This window comes from Gordionus sp. m RMFG-2023, chromosome 2 (assembly GCF_954871325.1).
Source record: "Gordionus sp. m RMFG-2023 chromosome 2, tfGorSpeb1-WG-v2, whole genome shotgun sequence".
NCBI lineage: Eukaryota > Metazoa > Nematomorpha > Gordioida > Chordodea > Parachordodidae > Gordionus > Gordionus sp. m RMFG-2023.
Genome location: NC_088776.1, coordinates 38,026,853 through 38,047,626, shown reverse-complemented (window position 1 = coordinate 38,047,626; position 20,774 = coordinate 38,026,853). Strand labels below are relative to the sequence as shown.

The 20,774-nt window shown below is 28.0% G+C and overlaps 2 protein-coding genes across 2 annotated transcripts; one reads left to right on the top strand and one right to left on the bottom strand.

The window, feature by feature from the left end:
* The first annotated feature begins 491 nt into the window (after positions 1–491).
* LOC135924311 (uncharacterized) lies at positions 492–863 on the top strand. The gene has a single exon (XM_065459365.1). The coding sequence runs from the start codon at positions 492–494 to the stop codon at positions 861–863; it is 372 nt and encodes a 123-aa protein (XP_065315437.1).
* A 2,054-nt stretch (positions 864–2,917) lies between these two features.
* LOC135925521 (ATP-dependent RNA helicase DDX54-like) lies at positions 2,918–15,190 on the bottom strand. Its single transcript, XM_065460894.1, has 12 exons — positions 15,137–15,190; positions 15,047–15,091; positions 14,931–15,001; positions 14,631–14,891; positions 14,255–14,460; positions 9,163–9,754; positions 6,395–6,608; positions 5,575–5,740; positions 5,096–5,364; positions 4,618–4,908; positions 3,885–3,986; positions 2,918–3,531 (listed from the first exon to the last, which is right to left on the bottom strand). The coding sequence occupies exons 1-12, from the start codon at positions 15,159–15,161 to the stop codon at positions 3,023–3,025; spliced, it is 2,751 nt and encodes a 916-aa protein (XP_065316966.1). The 5' UTR covers positions 15,162–15,190; the 3' UTR covers positions 2,918–3,022.
* Positions 15,191–20,774: the final 5,584 nt, after the last annotated feature.

Here is a 20,774-nt window from a genome sequence, read left to right as displayed (position 1 = left end):
GCCGCTTAGACATAAGGAGACTTGGTGGTGGAACCCGGAGGTAGCGAAAGCTGTGGATGAGAAACGCAGGTGCTTCAAAGAATGATATAATAGTAAAGATAATAGTGATAACGATATTTACAAGATGGTGAAAAGAAATGCTAAGAAATTAATAGCGAAGGCGCAAGAAGAAAAAAGGCAGGAGTTGGTAAAGAAATGAAATGCGCTGAAGGAATGGGAAATGTGGTGCGAATGGCAAAGCAGATGGCAAAAAAGAGGCAAGATATGGTAGGTGTTAAATGTTTGAAAAATATGGAAGGAAAAATGGTGATTGATAGTAATGGTATAAGGAACACCTGGAAGATCTACATGGAAAGACTTTTGAACGAAGAAAATGAATGGGATAAAAATATTATTTGTGCAAAGGTAGAAGGTCCAGAGTGTAAATTTAGCAAGGATGAAATAAAGAGAGCAGTGAAAAAATGGAAAAAGGGAAGGCATCGGGTTTAACGATGGTTGTATCAGAGATGTTTAAAGGTTCTGATGAGTTAGGGATTGAATGGTTATTGAATTTGGAAAATCAAATTGTCACAGAAGGAACTATTCCCGAGGACTGGAGAAGAAGTAATATTATCCCAGTATACAAGGGAAAAGGTGATCCTTTAGATTACGGGTCTTACAGAGCTATTAAACTCTTGGAACATGCAATGAAGGTATTTCAGAGGGTGTTAGAGAAGCGGATAAGGGAACAAACTAAAATTGATGAAATGCAGTTTGGTTTTACATCGTGGAAAGGCACAACAGATGCCATTTTTGTGGTGAGACAAATACAGGAGAAGTATCTTGCGAAGAAAAGAAACAGTATTATGCGTTTGTTGATTTGAAGAAAGCATTTGGCAGGGTGCCGCGTGAGGTTACTAGATGGCCCTGAGAAAATCAGGTGTGGAGGAATGGTTGGTTATTGCAGTAATGGCAATGTATGTTAGAGCACAAACAGCAGTACGGGCGGATTATGGTGATAGTGAAAGCTTTGAAGTGAAGGTAGGACTTCATCAAGGATCCGTGCTGAGTCTATTATTATTTATCTTAGTAATGGATGTGGTGGCTAGAGAAATACGCCAAGGACTTCCCTGGGAGCTATTATATGCAGATGACCTTGTATTAATGGCAAACAGTGAGGAAGAATTGAGGGACTATGGAAGCAAAGGGCCTGAAAATGAATATAGCAAAGACAAAGGTGATGATTGGTGGGGAAAATCTAAAAATGGAGGAATCCGGTAAATGGCCTTGTGGTGTATGTGGGAAAAGAGTTGCTAGAAATTCAATCCAATGCACCAGATGCCATAAATAGGTACATAATAGATGTAGCGGGAAAAATGGAAGTTTGATGTTATCAAGAATGACTTTTATTTGTAGATCGTGCATGAAAGGGGTACATAATAATGACAACGTAGAAAAAAGTGGTTTGGATACAATAGGTTAACCTATAAAAAGGTGATAAGTTTTGTTATTTGGGTGATATGCTAGATGCAGATAGTGTAGATTCTGCCGTTGTTGCAAGGGTCAGACAAGCATGGAAGAAGTTCTGAGAGATGTCGTCTATTCTAACAAATAAAAAAGTCTCTCTGATGTTAAGGGGAAAGTTTACGTAAGCTGTTGAGGAGTTGTTTAGTTTATGACGGAGAAACATGGGCAATGAAAACGACTCACGAAGCCAAATTAGAAAGAACAGATGTGAGAAGGATTAGATGGATGTGTGAGGTTTCTCTGAGAGAGAAAAACTAGCAAGGAATTGTGAGCAAGATTGGGTATAGAAATGATTGGAGTGGTAATGCGACGAAATAGACTAAGATGGTTTGGGCATGTGGAACGTATGACAAAAGATGACCGGGTAAAGAGATGCACCTTGATGGAAGTAGCAAGATCAAGATCTAGAGGAATGCCCAAGATGACGTGGACAAATGTGATAGTGGCGGATATGAGAAACATGAATCTTACAAATATTGATGCTCAGGACCGTCAGAAAAGGAAAAGAAAAATCAGAGGGAAAACTGACCTACCTGGGTAAACCTGGAAATCGCCATAAAACGGAGAAGAAGACACTAGTGAGAAAGGAAGTGAAAATGCTTGAAAGAAAGAGGTGAGTAAGAGTTAAAATCTTTAATTAAAAAGTAAATTATTTTCAAAAATCATGAGTTTTTTAAAAAATAAAAGTCGAAATAAAAAACATGCATTCTTTAACAAAAATGAATATGTTTATGTTCAAAATTCGTCTAAAGTAAAAGGAATGTCGTTTGCCATGTTTTATAAAAAAGTAACAAATTTTATTAACGAACATCCCACTTAGAACACGTTCGTTTATACTTACTATCAACAAAGTCAATACTACAATAAAAATTTAGAATATTTGATTGTTGACAGTGGCCAATCTAATACTATAAATAATCTAACATACTTAATAAAACAAATATTACATGCGAGTAGTGCATATTTATTATCTGTCAGAATTGAATACGAATAATATTCGATAGGCAAATGGTATCTTCTTTAACCTAAATGTTCACTCTATATGTATTATAAAGATCTATGATCTTGATATAATATTAATATTTATTCATATTTTTAATAAAATTCGGATTGTCTATTAATTTATCTTGTATAACAAACTCTACACTTATCTTTATTATAAATGACGGAGCCATTGTGTTTTAAATAGGTTCCTCAATTATCTTTCAATTTTGGCGAATTATAAGTTACGATTTGATGATAACAATAATAAATGTTCAGGATTCTCTACCGATATAAAATATTTTTCAAAGGATTCGTGCGTGTTTCAGTTTTAATATTAAATTTGGTAAAATCAAAACTAGGAAATTTCAAATATTCTAATAAAAATCTAAATATTTTAAAATTTGGTCAAATTAATTTATTCATAAAATATATTTATATAAAATGATGAAATCGACGATTTATTTATTTTAAAATATAATTAAATACATTTGCTCTGTAATGATATACAAAATCCTTAATTTTTAAAAAAATATTATAGTTTTCCTTTAGACTTCTTTTGATGTTTGGACGCGTTAATATTTTTCCTGTAATTTGCAAATGCTTGTTTCTTCTCTTTCTTATATCGTTCTTTGAATACCTGCTCGGGTTTTCTAAGGCCCAAGGCCCTTTCGGGGCCTCCTTTGTTTTTACTAGAAAGCTTACTTTTCCTATTACCAAAATTTTTAGAGAAATTCGGTTTATTGCATTTAAGGACATTATTAAAAGATCCTCTAAATTTAGGCCGGTTTCTCCAATCATTATTAAGAACCCTTTTGCGATTGCCTAGTGTTTCGATTTCATTTGTTTCATCATTGTCTGCTTCGTAATTTTGATCAGATTGTTTATTGGGGGCATTATCATTGAGTTGACAATAAAGAGCGCTACCCCCATTTGTTTTTTTGAGCCAATTTAGATATATCTCGGGTTTGCTGCGCGATCCCAAGACTCTAACCCCACTCTCGTTAACTATTTTTTGCTTTTTGCGGTTAGATTTGAGGTCGTCTGTCAAAACATTTTATTTTGAAAATATATTTAATCTTTTTATCGATTTATAAAATTATTGGTCTTTTATCAAAGTTTCAACAAATTACAAAACTATTTTTTAAATGGAAAAATAATTGATAATTTTATATGAAAATGCTTTAATTTAATACAGACCAGGATTTAAAAGTAAATGTGTTAATATTTTAAATCAAAACTGCCTAGACTTAAAAACTTTTTTTTAAAAAAGAAACTCAAAATTATTTTTATATAAGTAAAAAAAATTTCTCATTTGATACTCTTTCTTCTTTTTTGATAAATAAAATTTAAAATAAATGCAACAAAGTATTTATGTCAAATAAAATTATTTTTACTAGCATTCACGAATCTTTTCCGCTTAGAATCCCATACCATTTTTTCTTTTATTCCTTTCCTTTCGTTTTTTGTATTCCTGGGGGTAGTACCGTCATCATAACCTGTGATTTCAACCAAAGATTATAAGTGATTAGGGATTAAAATTAAAAAACTATTTTTTGATAGCTTTAACCATTATGCGCCAAAATAATTTTAGGTTACATGCATTTTATTTTATTAAAAGATACACCAAGTAAAAAAATAGAATTACAATATTACAATTACCTGAGCCTGCCTGAACCAAATTTTATAGAACAGGCTTATAGATGAAATCAAAGCTCGGTCTGTAGTTCATTTTAATTTTATTTTTGGACAACCATCCCATACATGCCTTTCATAACTTGTAAAGAACGGGAACGTTCCTGAGAACTAATTTAAATTAAAAATTCTTACTTTCCAACAATTGTAATATCATTAGAAAATGTTTTAAAATACATGAAATCTTATAAAAATATATATTTAAATCATCGATGAATTCTTTTATCAGCTGATTTTATTAAGTCTCCTTAAAGATTATAATAGTCATGACTTTTTACGGGTTTTCCTATTATACATCTAACTTATTAAAGCCAAATATGTCTCATTTTAAGTTATATTCAATTTGGAAGATTTTAAAAAAAGTTTCACAAATTCTTGAAAATTCTCAAAACTCCCGTTTTTGTTAAAATAATTATATCTCTAAAATAACGAAACCTATATCGAGCACATGATCTTCCGCCTTTTGGATAACGTTATTTTGAGGGGCGTAAGGAACAAAACAAGCTGGGTTCGCGAATTTTCCTCGCGTTGCGGTGTAATTCAATATAGGAGCTACGGTATTTCGAGGAAAATGTAAAGAGATCGAACGCTTGACGGATTTTCGGGGCTTTTGGGATTGTGTGGTCAAATTTGGAAATGCTATGTTTTTGTTGTTTTGACAATTTTTTTTAAAGTTCTTAAGCTGGGCTAAAAACCGCAATTTATCGTCTGCTCGTTCAGCATTTTCTAAAAATTGAGCAAAAATATATATCTACAAGGTCACAATTAGAAGGCGATCACGATAAATAACAGCGTTTATATTTCTTTCTTCATAATGATACAAACAAAAGTTGAGATTTATCGATAATTACAGCAGATTACTTATATAATCAAAATCTAAAAAGCGATTTTTAAAAATAATAACAGTTTATACCATCCTGATCGACGAAAATAGGGTGGGCTCTAAGCATCAAGGCTCCGCCCTTGTTCAAATACTCTTCTTTAAGTCTCTTGATTGCTTCATTAGTGGGTCGAGTTTGGGATTTAAGGAATTTTAGAAGAGCTCTGTCACATACGGCGGCCAAGTTAGAGAGGTTGTAATCGTTTTTATCAATGCTATTCGCATTATCCGTCACCTTGTAATCGGAAAAGGAGTTTAAATGATCGGGAATACTTCCGAATAAGTGGAACGATCTAGTTAAGCTAAAAAAAAATTTATAATATAAGGTTTATCTCCAAAAACACATGATTTTATAATAGCGTAATTTAAAAAAATTTTTTTTTGACATAAAGACATTTTATTACACCTTTATAAAAAGCACTGTACTCTAATAAACTCTATAACAATAGGTTATTTTAAATTCAAATATTATAGTATATTTTTTAAAAAATTAATGAATTACAATAGCATACCCTTGATCATGCCTTTCCTGAGTTATTTCGTCCAGCGATCCCATTCCAGCCCTGTAATAGAGCAAATCGTGCCCGATGAAATTCAAGAAATCATATACGTGAGGGAGTTCTTGGTGAGAGATAAGGGAATAAGCGGTTCCTTTGTTACCAGCTCTGGCGACTCGGCCTTTTATAAGATTAATGTTATTATTGTCTAATTTTGACAAAATTTTTCGTGAAAAACATATCTTTAATTTACCTAATCTAGAGCAATAAATTTATTTCGGTGTTTAAATTATACATTTATTTTTTTCTCTGTAATATAAATATAAAAAATTCATTTAAATTGTTGTGATAGAGGAGTTATAAATCAAAAATTAAAGAAGAGTAAATGACCATATTAATTAAATATTGAAGGATATGTATACAATTTATTTTAAAGAATTCCTATAGAGTATATAAACTTAATCCATATCTTTGAACGAAAAAAAATAAGCAAAAATTCCCTCATCAACCTCCCTACGCAAAATTAGTCTGTATACGATGAAAATATAATAAAGTAGATAGAGAGTGATAGAATAAGGATTTCCAAGATTTATATGAGATCAGAGAAATGTTTGTCAGTCTAAATCCATCTCATGATCGTCTCACTTTAAAATTTGCAGTAAGTTCAAATTTTATGGCAAAAGCTATGAGATTTGTACTGAAATTTTTGATGAATCTCCAGTTACAATGATACACCAGTATATATTTAAGAGAAAAATAAAATTTCTTAAGACAATTTACAAATTTAATCATTAACAACTATATTGTATATCGTAATCATAAAATTTTTACTAACCGACTCTATGCAAAAATAGCTTTGGGGAGGATGGAAAAGTAAAGTTTATAACGCAATCGAGTAAGGGTATATCCAAGCCTCTGGCAGCTATATCCGTGACCAACATAATTTCTGAAATGCCTTCCCTGAATTTCGATATGTTCGTTTTTCTGGCTGAAGCATCTAACGAGCTGTATACGTAGGTACATTCGATTCCTAAACGAGCCAATATTAGCTAGAAAAATAATGGTGTAATTGATAAATATCTAAATTATTAAACTAAAAAATAATGGAAATAAACATTTGACACTTATAATTTGCCTAAAAACTGTCGAATCATGTGGAGATAAATGGGTTAAACCCAAATTTGATATAATCATGCAGGGCCGAATCAAGGATTTTTTTTAATAAGACAGGCAAATATTATTTTGCCAAATAAAAAATATATTCTAAATACAAAGTTAATATAACTAATAATAATAAAATATACAATTTTTATTATATTTAAAAACAAAATTTTATATGAATTTTTCTCTTACTTTTTTTCACTGAATCATCTATCAATAATATTAAAATTTCTTACTTCAATTGAAACAATCAAAAATTATTAAGCCTTTACTGTGTCAGTCGATCTTAGATAGGTTTCAGTATGTTAAGTAATGAAAAAAAAATTATTGCCTCAAATAGGTATTTTCCAATATTTTCTATATGTTTTAGAATTAAAGTATTAATATACTTTTTAAAAAAATATGAACACGAATTCAGGAATTTTTAACTCTATATTTAGAAGAAATTTTGATAACATAAATTTAATCGGAAACGATTCTCTCAAAAGTGTCAGAACCCGCCCTTAGAAAAACTCAGGAATCAATGGGTTGTCCATAAATCGGTCCTATCTGTTCTCACAATGCCCAACCAAACGATCCCATTTGGCTACATAGCCTTGCTTTTATTAAATATTATTTATTATTTTTATAAATTAATATAAAAAAGTTTACCAATTTTTTTTCCAGGGGCGGGAAAAAAGTGTCGATAATTTTTTGTTTTTGCTATAATTAAATTTTTTATTTTATCTATTTAAATAAAATATAATTTAAATTTTTCAAAAATATATTTAAAAAATAAGAGGTATCATAAGGATACCCCCTCCCCCGAACATATCAGGAGCCGTAGCAATTTTTAAAAATGATCAAATAAATGGGAACGTTGTATTGACTGCACCTTCATCTTATTAAATATTTTTATCAGAATTAATAATTTTATATCTTTAAAAATAATAAATGTCATATATGATTAACTCCTATTTCAAATGTGTAGTAAATTGATTAAAAATATATTTAATTTTAATATTTTGGCGGTTACAAATATCTCCTAGTGGCAGATGATTTTAAAATGGTGGTTTCAAGAATGTGTACCACTCAAAAAGTTAACTCTTTTAAGTATCAAAAAATAACAAGAGATTTCAAAAAAAAATCTTTCATAAGAAAAGAAAATTAAAATTATAAGCCATATCATTAAAAAAAATTATTGACCATTATTAGACCTTGGCATTACTCATTTTATTAAAATATGCGAATTTTTCTCAGGTAAAAAAGAATCTTTTATTTAGACCGCATAAAAATTTTCATGGTCAAATTTAAATACAATTTGTTAATGATTTTAAGTATCTTTTACTTTTGAGTAGAAAAAGGATAAATTTTAAGTATTCCACATTCAAAAACGTATTTAGAGATTATATATGTATTATATCAACTTTATGTATATAGAATATTTAGCTCAAGAAGAAAATAAAAATTGTATATTTATTGTATTAAATAAAATTGGTTAAAAAATTAATCGACTCAACCCAAATAAAGTTATTTGATATTAAACTAGGTCCCTGCAAAATGATATCGAAATGCCTAAGGGTTAAAAAGGCTTCACAAATAATCAACTTTTAATCTGCACGCTCGCCCACTGTTAAATTATTTTTGAGCCCACCCCATGTTAAAACCAGAAATAAATAAATATTAATAAGGTTCAAAATTTTGGTAAAATTGTATTTTGTATAAGAAAAAAGGCAAGGGTTAAAATAATAAAATGAAATAAAAAAAATGTAATGCATGAATATTGCATTATGCTATTTTTTTCACCTCTCAAAATATATCATTAACCCATAATACCTTCAATGGTACCGTTTTAGGTGAATCAAGGAAGGGGATTGATCGTTTAACTGATGCATAGGGTATAGTTGCAAAATCGCTCAATTTGAGCCGATTTTTATAAAGGGCTAACTCGGTATTTTATTCAGAAAAATATTAAGCATGCCTGAAGATTTGGTCTTAGATGACATAAAGGTTTGGACATCTAATAGTCAATCTCGAGGCTTATGCAATATTTTTCCGGCTAAAATATTGTTTTTAAAAATCGACTCAAACGAGCCGTTTATAACACTAGTCAGATTATTGCTTATTTTTATTTATGGGCAGGGAAAAGTCCCATTGTAATCCTTTAGTTTCTATTAACTACGTCAATCCTTTTTTCAAATCCAAAAAGATATAAAAAAAATTATAAAATGAAAAAAAAATTACTAATAAAATAATTTATAAAAAATGTTTTAAAAATAATTAATTAAAAACCTAAAATCACAAATTGATGTATCATGGAACAAATACCTATAAATTCCTTATTTTGGACTGGCCCTGCTATCACGTGATTTATTTCAATTTCTATATACCATTATTAAAATATCCATATATTATAAGATCAATTCATTTTTCCCCTAAAAAGCATATGCCAAAAATTGGTACCTCTCTGATATAATCGACATGATATTTCGTGGGCAAAAATACTAAAATCTTCCATTTTTTATCGCCTTTTTGGGCATCCAAGCCAAAGTGTTTATTATCGTCATCTATGCTATATTTTTTTGTATTTTTATCATTTATGTCACTATTTTCATTGAATATCGAGTTAGCTGCTGGCCTTCTATCTGGAAATGAATTTTTAAATATATTCCCTACCACTTCCTTTTCTTTTGGCGATTGTTTATTAGAGTTTTCACTTATAAAACTTTCAATCAACCGGAACAAACAATGAATTTTATCCGTGCCATCCCCACTGTGCAACTGATTTGTGCCTTTGCAAGCTAAAAATTGTAGGCTTAATTCAGGACTCATTCTGTATTCAGCATCACATTTGACAAAAACGAAGGGGGAAGGAAGATCAGGGAAAATAGAGGAGGTTTCAACGGAGGAAGTAAAATTTGAGGCCATTTGAGAAGAAAAAGTTGCAGAAAATAATAGTGTTTGCCTGAGGGAAAAAGAAGAGCAAGATGCTTGAGAAGGTAGATGTTCTTGAACAAGGGAAGATATCTGAGGGGCAAAGCCTAATTCTAATAGCCTTTATTTTTTTTTTTTAAATAAAGTAGGTGTATATATTTATATAGTAATCATGATTAGTGTAACAAAATTCCATATGTGTCTAAAAACTTTCTTATATAGTTATTTCATTTACAGCAATTATTGTAAAAACATTTTGACATAATTTAAAAAAAAGTATTATTAATAAATTTTTTAACACTCTATAAATTAGGAAATTAATTTGTGTCTAAAACTTGTTTCAAAAGTTTTAAATGTTAAAGTTTTTTTTTAAAACAATAAATAAATTTTATTAAATTTTAAAAAATATATTTAAAAATAGCATAATATATTAAATCGATATTATAATAGCATGTAAAAAAAAATCATGTAAATAACTTAAAACAAGACAAATATAAGAACTATATTACTTATTTAAAAAATATTTATTTTGATCAGCAATGCTTTTATTATTGAACAGCAAAACAAATACCACCAAAATCTTAAAAGCAATTTAGAGCAAGATCATCATTTGGTAATGTAATATGTGATTTTTCTAAAAATTACTCTTTAATATTTCAAGATGAAATACAGAGCTATCCCTGGGCCACTTCCCAGATCATCCTACATCCCTTTGTAATATATTACAAAGTTAATAATTCATTTAATCATATAAGTTATGTTGTCATATCCGAGTCGCTGGAAAATAATACCTGCTTATTTCATTATTTCCAAAAAAATTAATAAACTTTCTAAAAAATTATTATTTATCAGATCCTAAATACATTTATTATTATTCCGATAGGTCCGCGGCCCAATATAAAAACAGGGAAAATTTCATAAATTTATGTTATCATCAGGTAGACTTTGTTATCTTAGCAGAACGGTATTTCTTTGCTACCGCGCATGGAAAAGTTCTTGCGATGGAATAGGGGAAACTGTGAAACGCTTGGCTGCACTGGCTAGTTTAAAACGACATTATGAATATCAAATAAAATCTCCTTGCGATTTCTTTAAATTCGCTGAGGAAAATATAAAATCTTTTATGATAATGAATGGTGAGTGGCCTATATTCTAGCGATTATTAGTGCTGATAAGGTAAAGGTAATATTTTTACACCCTAATGGACCTTCAAATTCCTTTAATCATCCTTCAAAATCTGATATTCTTATTTTTTCGAAGAATGATATTCCAACTGTCGTCGACTTTTTGACCACTACAGGAAGAACTTATAATTTCGTGAAGAATCTGAAATGGCCATATACAAATTAAATTTAAGGAAATCAATATAACTAAGCTTCTATACGATAAGTAATTTTACTATGAATACATTCAATAAATATCGTCGAATTAAAAACATCTACTGACATATTTTACAAAAATGAGATTTTTTATTTTAAATTACTTGCGCTATCTAGCGGAAATTTTATTTTTGTGCCAAAATGCCATTTTTTCACCCATATATTATGGAATATAAAAAAAGGTAGATTGACTTATATTTTCAAAATTAAGTTTTAAGCTATTTAAAATTATTCGCCATCTAGCGGTATTTTTATTTTGAGCATTTTTTCTACTTAACTTTTTTTTACCACTAACTTTTATATGAACAGTTCTTGGTACTCTTTACAAATCTGAAATATGGAGAAAAAATTTATACTAACATTAAAAAAAATTAATTACAAATTTTTGACGGCGATTTTACAAAAAATTATAAATTAAGAATTAATTTTATTTAAAATATGTGGAAGAGTTTACTTATGGCTATAAAATGAGCCATGATAGATATATATAGTACATCTAATATTAAAGTTATCCCAATTTTAAAAAATTATTTTTTTTCGAAAAAAGGTCAAGCAGAGCCACTTTAAGATCCTATATCTCTGGTTCAAATAGAGTTAAGGGGTTAATATTTTGGATTCGTCAATTACAACACTTCATTAATTTATATACCAAATTTTAACAAAATCAAAGATGGCCGGGTTGTAAAGTGATTGATTTGATATGGAATGACTCTCTTATAAATGGGAGGGAGAACAAAAATAAGCTCCCATGGAGATCCTAGGAAACTAAAATGGTTGCCTTGGAACATGGCAACTTGTGTTGATTGCATAACATTTTAAAAGAGGCTCCATGATCATCATTAATTTGAAATTTTTTTTTACCTAAAATTTAAGATACCTAGGGTGCCAATGGTAGAAATATCTATTAATATAAAATGAAAATCTGTAAAATTGTGGTACTTTCTAAATTTTGACCTTTCAGTTGTAATAATTGGATCGATGTTTAGGTTAGAGGAAAATTGGGAGACACAAGTGAAATCCCAAATAAGGTGTTATCCTCTAAACCAAGGGGATTGAGCTCATATGATCTTTTTCCATCAGACAGGGATAAGTGAACGGGTTCCAGGAGGTTTGGATAGTTGGTCAACACTAATTTGTTCAATATTAAAGAGTTAATAGCTCTATAGTGACTGAACCATCCTTTAGAATATAAACAGGTTAGACCATGTTAGCCTTTACTGACGGATTTTTTGCCATATCCTTTACATTTATGGGGTATACATAGGTCACAACCTAGATATGGTCACTATAAGATCCATATTAGATAGCAAAAAACCAAGATTAGCACTAGGGGTATCTTCAAGCTATTTATGGCTAGAGTTGTATCCCAAGTAGTTGAGGTGGAGTGTCTTCATAAAAGCGATTAGTCTTCACCAATTTCTTAAGGTTAGCCAAAAGAGAGAAAGTTTCTTTGTGTTGAGGACTGTGGAAGAAATAGAAGGCATAGCTTACTTATGACCTCCTCGCATTGAAGACGAGAAGAAAAGAAGGCTAACAAAGAAAATAAATTAAGAAAATGTTAAAGCTTTTGAACATAGTTTTTTTTTTATGTTTTAGATGCAAGTTTGAGGGAAAATGAGAATATAAAAAAAAAATTCTATAAAAATATATCTTTTATTTTTTAGAAATCAATATACCTGAAAAATTTTTAATAACTTTTTTTGATAATTAACAAATTTTTTAAACTTCATAAATTACACCAATCTTTTAATTTTAGTTTTCTAAAGAATGAAAATCACAGGATATGAAATTGGATTAATTTCTTAATAAACATGAAGGAAAATATGAATTTAGGGTTTTCACTGCATTCTTATTTGTTTAGATTTTTTTTTCATGATAAATGACTCCAAAATGGAAAATCTATTTATTATTTATTCTATGAATGTATAAAAATATGAAATAACAGAGTTGTTTATGTATCTAGATATAAAAATGTTATATCGATATCTAGATACATGTTTGTTATCTGCATCTAGATAATATTTTAAAGATATGTTATTTTAGATACATTTTGCTATAATTTTATTTTGTTTTTTTATATTATAAATAATAATATTCAAATTTAATTCATTCAATAAATAATATGTCTGGGTTTATTTCATTAAAAAAAACGAGATAAATTTTATTTTACACAATTGAAGATGACAATATGGTAAATTTTATATTATATATTTTTTTATTTATATTAATTTAAAAAATATATCATAATTTTTAGATAAATATTTCTAGACAATCTCTGAAAAGAAATTAAATAATATAATACTCAATTTTTGTGGCACCCCATTGATAATAAAGAATCTTTTAACAACTCTGTTAAAAAATAAACAAATCAATTATAAATTTAATATTTAAAAAATGCATCTAATTGCAACTTCAATGAATTTTGTTGGGTAATAAAAATTGACAAATATAAAATAACTGTTCAAAATATGTGTAGTTGATAGATTCCAAATACTTTCAATAGTGAAATTTGATATTTAAAAAAAATATAAATAAATTTTAAAAAAATTATTAGAAGTCTTAATGTAAATTGTAAAAATATTACCCAAAGTTTTTAAAAATAATATTTCTTTCTCAGCAAGTTTTTATAATACAGCAAGTAAAATAATAAATAACTATATAAGAATGATTTTTAACATAGATGCAAATATGCTTCAACAAATAATATTATTACTATATTTGAGGAAAATATGTAATGTATTTTTATTTAAATGATAAGTTATAACTACACAAACACACAATTATTTAATGATAATAAATTAAATCAGTTTATTGATAAATTTATGAAATATTAGTTGATATTTTAATGATGATGTACCATAGGTCTAGCTAAAATTTTAAGAGAATGTGCTTTTTCCTTTCCCTATATATTTTATTTGGCCTTAGACCCACCCATTTCAGGCCCTAAACCAGGTTACATTTAAAAAATCTATTTATAATTAAAATATTTTTTTCTGAATTTTTGAATTATAGTGAATATTAATTTAAATTTTTTAACAATTGTTTAGTAGCATATAGTATACTTTTTTTGAGGGAAGAGGGGTGTAAGAGATAATTAAAAACAGACATATTTGGAGGGGAATACCTGACTACATTTATGTCATGCATTATTAGTTATATTTATTTTATTATAGTAATATTTTATTATAGTAATATTTTATTAGAGTAAATTCTATAAAATTTAATAAAATGATAGTTCAAACCTATCAGCTTCATCCAAAACCAAAAATTTAACATTATACAATCTGCCAACTTTCATTTCCACCAATAAATGTAACAATCTTCCTGGAGTGGCAATAATGATGTCTGGTAAGTCTTCAGGTGCACTACCATGTAATAGCGAAAATTGACCTTCCATGCTATCACCGCCAAGTATTAAGGCTGACTTTACTACAGTAAATTTTGCAAACTAAAAATTATATTATATCTAATCAGATAAATTCATATTAATAGCATGAAAAGAACAAATAAAGTATAAATAAAAGATAGTAAGATTATTTTATTTATGTATACACTAAAAAAATGCATTTAAGGGTAATAAAATAATATATATTGCAAGAGAATTATGTATCTATTAACTTCTTTAGCAAATTTAAAAGTCTGAACAGCCAATTCTCTGGTAGGTGAAATTATTATTGCCTTTATTGAAGAGCCTATTGTCCCATTAACTTTGTTCCTTGTAAATTCATTTTGATCAATATTTTTATCTCTTTTATTATTTTTTAAAGACTTATTATCATTTATCTTCTGCAAAATTGGCAACAAAAATGCAGCAGTTTTTCCACTTCCAGTTCTGGATGTGGCTATAATATCTTTGCCACTTAATATTAATGGAATTACCTAAATATAACTTTATAATAATATAAAATTTAGAAAAACTTTTCGTTGAATAGGTGTTGGAATTTTATATCCTTTAAATTGAATTCCTTTGTATAATGGCCAGCTAAACCCTGTTACAAATTACATCTTGGTTAAAAAAAGAAAATATTTTTTACCCATGCTTTCAAATCCTATAGATCTATTTTTATTTTTCTGAGAAGCTATTTTGAAAATTATATAATATAAAAAGTATAATAATAATATACATTTATAATTTTTTTTCTTGATCATTTCAAAATTTTACTTAACCTAACTACAAAAGGGTAAATAAATTAAATGGCTCAAATCTCTGAATACATATAATAATGATTTCAAGTAGTAGTGTCACTAGCTCAAGCCCCTTAAAAATTTTAAGAGTTCCCTGAAAATTTTTTATACCCGAAAAAAAATTATTTTGAAAATGTTAGCAAAAAAGAGGTCTTTTGAAAATATTTGAACCCCCTGAAATTGTAAAGGCTAGTGACGCCCCCAATTTCAAGCTATTAAAAATTATCTCATAGTAACCAAGATTTATCCGAATATGGGGGAGGGTTATGAAATTGATTTCCCCAAATCCCTAAATGACCGACCTTGGCCGTTCCCTCCAATGAAAAATTATATTTTGATTTTTTATTTTCATATAATTATTTCAATTTTCCTTTTAATTATATCCACTCAAATAAAGTTATTAAACAGTTGGAAACATTAATTCTAAAATGGATGCCAATGTTTCGATATTATTAATGCCTATTAGTGCTTTAACCAGTGCAGTATTAGCCAGAGTCTACGTGATAGAAAATTTACTGGAGGCAAACCTCCTTCTAAAATTTGCCGTTAAATTATAATGGCCTAAGTATCAAGCTCTTAGTTACATTAAATTATTGTCAAATGCTATTTATATTAATACCAACATTTATAGGAATTAATATCAGAAATTAATTTCGATTTATAGAAATTAATATAATTCTAATATAATAATCAGAGGATTATTATAAATATGGTCCTGAATTTTTTGGAAGTATTAAATTAATAATATAAAGCCCGATTTCTTAAATAGAGCATTGTTGAATTTTTTAATACCAACAAACTTTTTCTTAATTTGTTAGAAATTAAGATCAAACTTCTTCTATATTTCTTCTCATTTGACTTTGCTAGCTGTTGTATCTCTATATTTTAGGTGGCTGTTGCACCATAGACATCTATGTGACCTAATATTTTCCATAAGTTGGTATTCATTTGCCATCTTTGTTGCAATAATTATGCAAATTACAAAACTTTAATGATGGAAAGATTAAAGTTTTACAAATCGTAAAATTTATAAGAATCACGTAATTTGCGGGAATCAGAAATATTCATTTAAGCCAATATTTTAATTTTCCATTAAAAATGGCTTATATTTTTTTTCTCGCTAGATTCGCGCAAATTGCTTGATTCATATATTGGCATTTAGGATATAGCCTAAATAATAATAATTTCTTTATTTGGCGGTTAATTTTTTTTTATTTTAAATGACTGATTGTATGCAATATATAGAAAATTTGATCAATGTTTAGTAATCAGGTCTATAATACAAGATTTATATAAATTTTTAAAGCTTAATCTTCCCTATTTCATCCAAAAATATAAATGGTACCTCCCTAATAATGTAACCCGATTTAGAAATGATTCAAGATAGTTATTGAAGCTGGAGGAGGTAGAAGGGTTTAATTTAGATTTCCCCGTTTGCTAATTTTGATTTGATAGTGGACAGGAGGTAGTGACAGTGAGAAGACAATGTCATAGCCAGGATTTATTCAGGTGAGAATGGGAGGGGGGGGGCAGTTAAATATTTTTCGGGGGTTGGCTCCCAAACTAATATAAATTATTTTATATTCCTATGCTTATCTATTAAAATATATTTTATTAAGACACAAACATACTAGGCAGCACCTCACCATATATAGCTAGCACAAAAGTAGGAAGAATGAATAAATATTATCTAAAACGATAGTTATAATTCATTGAAGGATAGGGCCGTGTTCTGGTTTGTCATATGTATTGACAAGTGTTGATGTTGAGAACCTTGCAATGATAAAATAATAAGTCGATTGTCTTTGGTAATAGTATTTTAGAATGTGAATAAAGTCTTTTATTGTTAACTATTGATATAAAAATTTAATAATGAATATATGTGTTTTTCTCTCAAATAATATGTGTACATATATCATATAAATAACGTTTAATATGTCCAATTTACATGATATCAAAGTTTAATTTAATATATCATAACATTATCTCCTTAAACCGTCATTATCTAAATGGGCATTTATATTAACGCTTAACACAATAAAAAATAAATAACTTTAAATTACTAATATGTAACTTTGAAACTTATTTTTCTTTAGCCCAGGCTAAACATATTTTGAACTAAGACATACTATTTTAGTTGTTTTACGTTTGTACATTGAATAAATATTACTTATATATATTTTTTTTGTATAAATAAATTCTCTTTTACGATCTAAACGAAAACTTTTCCAATAATAGAGTTGTTAAAAAGTCAGACTTGGGTCAACTTTTATAAATGACCTGATTAACAAATTAATATTCTGTAAGCCTTGAGATTTCGCTCAATAATGCCATAAAAAATTGGACCTCTATTTACCGAATCTCATGGCTATATAATCTTATTTTGGCTAAAATCTTAATTGAATCGCTTTTAAAAATCAACTCGAATTTGGCTTTATAACATGCTATCATCAGCACCTATTAAACAGGTGTTTAGTATAATAAAAGCAGTGCTGAGATTGTATATAAGATAAATACGTTAAAACATTGTGTCTAATTATATATTAGTTAATCTGTTATAGTCAGTATAAAGAAAAAAAAGTTATTAGCTAAATAAGTAAAAATTAGCATCAAGCATACACAAAATATCTGGTTTGTGCTAATATTTAAAGATTATCTAGTACTTATTAACTACTCGATGTTTAGCGAATTACAAAAAATCAACTGGGTTATAAACAAAATGAAAACTATTTGATATATTAGCGTGAAGTGAGTCAAGATTGTGAAAACATAAATTCTGAAAACTTATATAAACCATTAAGTAGTACTTAATTATTAAATTTTATTGCTTTAATCTTTTTGGTAGATGATGGGGAAGAAATCACTGGTAAAATGAGAAAATAAAAAAATGGCATGCTAGAATAGAGAATATGGAAGTTCTAAAATAATTGGTTTGCGAAGATGTTATAGCCTAACTTATTAATTCTTTAATCGATTTTACCAACCACAAAAAGATAACTAAGTTATAATCTAAATAAAAACTCAAATCTCAATTTAAGCTTGAAGTTAAACAAATTTCTCAAAGCGTGTTAATTCAGGGCTGCAACAATTCGGCGCGGCGACAATTAGGCGTGGCTTAAAAATTATTCTAATAATATAAAAACAATATTAGTCTATTTAATTAACCCTATCGTCCTTTCCCCCATTTGCTGGATAATGAGTAAATACCAGTTAGTAATCATAACAGGATTGTGAGAGGTTATATTCAAAGCGCATAAAAATGAAAATTACTTTTCATTCAAAATTTCTACGGTATAGTTAAACCTCAAAGAAATCCCGGACATAAATGTCCTGGACTTTTATCCTTTATGAAGCTTAAAATATTTTCATTCCAAACTATTGTTCTTTGAAAATAATTAAGATAGAAAGCTTTTGATTCTGTTCGAAACTAACACAACAACCGTCAAACTTTAATTAATAGCTAAATATGGTTATATCCCATTGCTGTTGATAAATTAAATGTTCAATTTTAAACTAATCCGCTTCGCTTATATTAAATTATACATTAACAGATTTATTATATCTTTAATATATAAATTCACAAAGTTGTTAATCACATGGAATTGAATGCGGAAATTATATATATAATTGATGCTATGGGTGTTAGGTAGTAAACCTCACCCAATATTATATCAATCATAAATATATATAATCATTATAACCATATCTAATTGCCTAATATAATACTTCATAATGTATAAATTATATATTACAATATATTCCTACATTACTATCCAAGTTCACTTTTATTGAATTATCAATTATAACTGACAAAAATGTGTGAATAATAAAGGTATAAAATATTGATATTTTTATTTATAGAAGGAATATTCGATAGAATGTATTCTAAAAGAGAACAGATCTTTGTTGAAACAATTGGTCATCCTGTCGTTATATTGAATGATCTGATATAAGATAATCATGAGTAAAATACTCATTCCTCAAATGTAGTGATTTTTGAACGTCACAATTTTTAATAGCCATTATATTGCTATCAAAGCGATCTATAGCATCTCACAGTTGAGGGATTGATATATAAATCTTTAATAATTTTCACTCTTACTTTATAAAAGTGTCAAATTTTCTCAGATATTACTCTCCCTAATACCATTAGAGCAATAATGTAAATATATATTAGTTTAAAATATTTACTATCCGATAATATAATTATTTTTAAAAAAAGATAAAAATATTGCCAGATAAAGCATTTGTGTCGCGAGCAGTGTTCCGACCTAGATTTTTGGCAAATATACAAATAAAATCAAGATAACATCTATAAATTAATTATGGCTAACAATATCTTATAGTTTTAATCAGGGATGTGAACCCGAACTCGGACCCTGAACTCTCGTATTTTGGCTGTACCCGAACCCGGACCCTTTTTAAAAGTAGAAGATCCAAGGGTTCTAAATGTCATAAAAAATTTTTAAAATAAAAATATTTTTTTAAAAAAAATATATAAATTTTTTTAAATTTTATTAACTTTTTTTTGTGGAATCATTTATTTTATCTTGCGTTTTTCTTTCAATTTTCTTCCTGGACTTCCATTTTATTTAGAGATTGATATCATAAATTATTTTCTAGTGTTGGTAATAATATTTTATTATGTAAATTAATATGCTATGTTATAGAAATAAGTTGATTATTTTGAAAGTGGTTATTTTGTAGTGCAAGGAATAATATTTTAATTTAAATGATAGTGCACAACACGTTGGTCCTCAATTTGTATGATGCTAGAACGATTATTAAGCTTGAAAGATCTCTGTAATGATTTTATTGAGCATGTATAGCATTTTGGCGGAAGATGATTGGTGACAAATAAAGGACCTCACTGGTGTATTAGTTCCTTTAAAAATAACAATATTAAGATTACAATCAGAATTATGTTTATTTTATTTTTATGACATATGGATTAGATGCCGATTAGATTTAGAAAAATTTACAGTCCTTTTTATATGAAATATTAGAAAACATGAAAATTCGAGCAACAATATTTTCAAAATAGTGTTGTATACGCTTCTATATATTTAGATCCTCGATATCAAGTTTTATTGAGTATTGAGCAAAAACAAATGGCTAAAGACCATCTTAAGGATTTATGGCATACGCAAAACTCTATTATTTACAATATATTAGAGGTAAGACAATATCTACTGGTTGTAGTGTAATAATAATTATGTTAGCAACATCTGATCTTAAAATTTTACTTTTAGATAGAGAAAAAAAAATCAAATTATCAGATAGAAAGGAGGATCAAAAAATGCCTATTGCATCTTTAATAGAAAAGTTCTAAGAAGTTAAGAGAATAAATAAGGATACAAAATATTTTAAAATTCTGGAAGAAAATTCTTCAATATATCCAAAATTATATAACTTATCTAGAATCTTCATGGTTGTACCGGCGACACAAATACAATAATTATAAAGATAACTATCTATTTTAGGTAAGGGATGAACATGAATTTTCATCGTTGCAATATATATTGTCTAATTTACATGGAAATCTCCAGGATAATATTTTAGAAGATATTATGATTA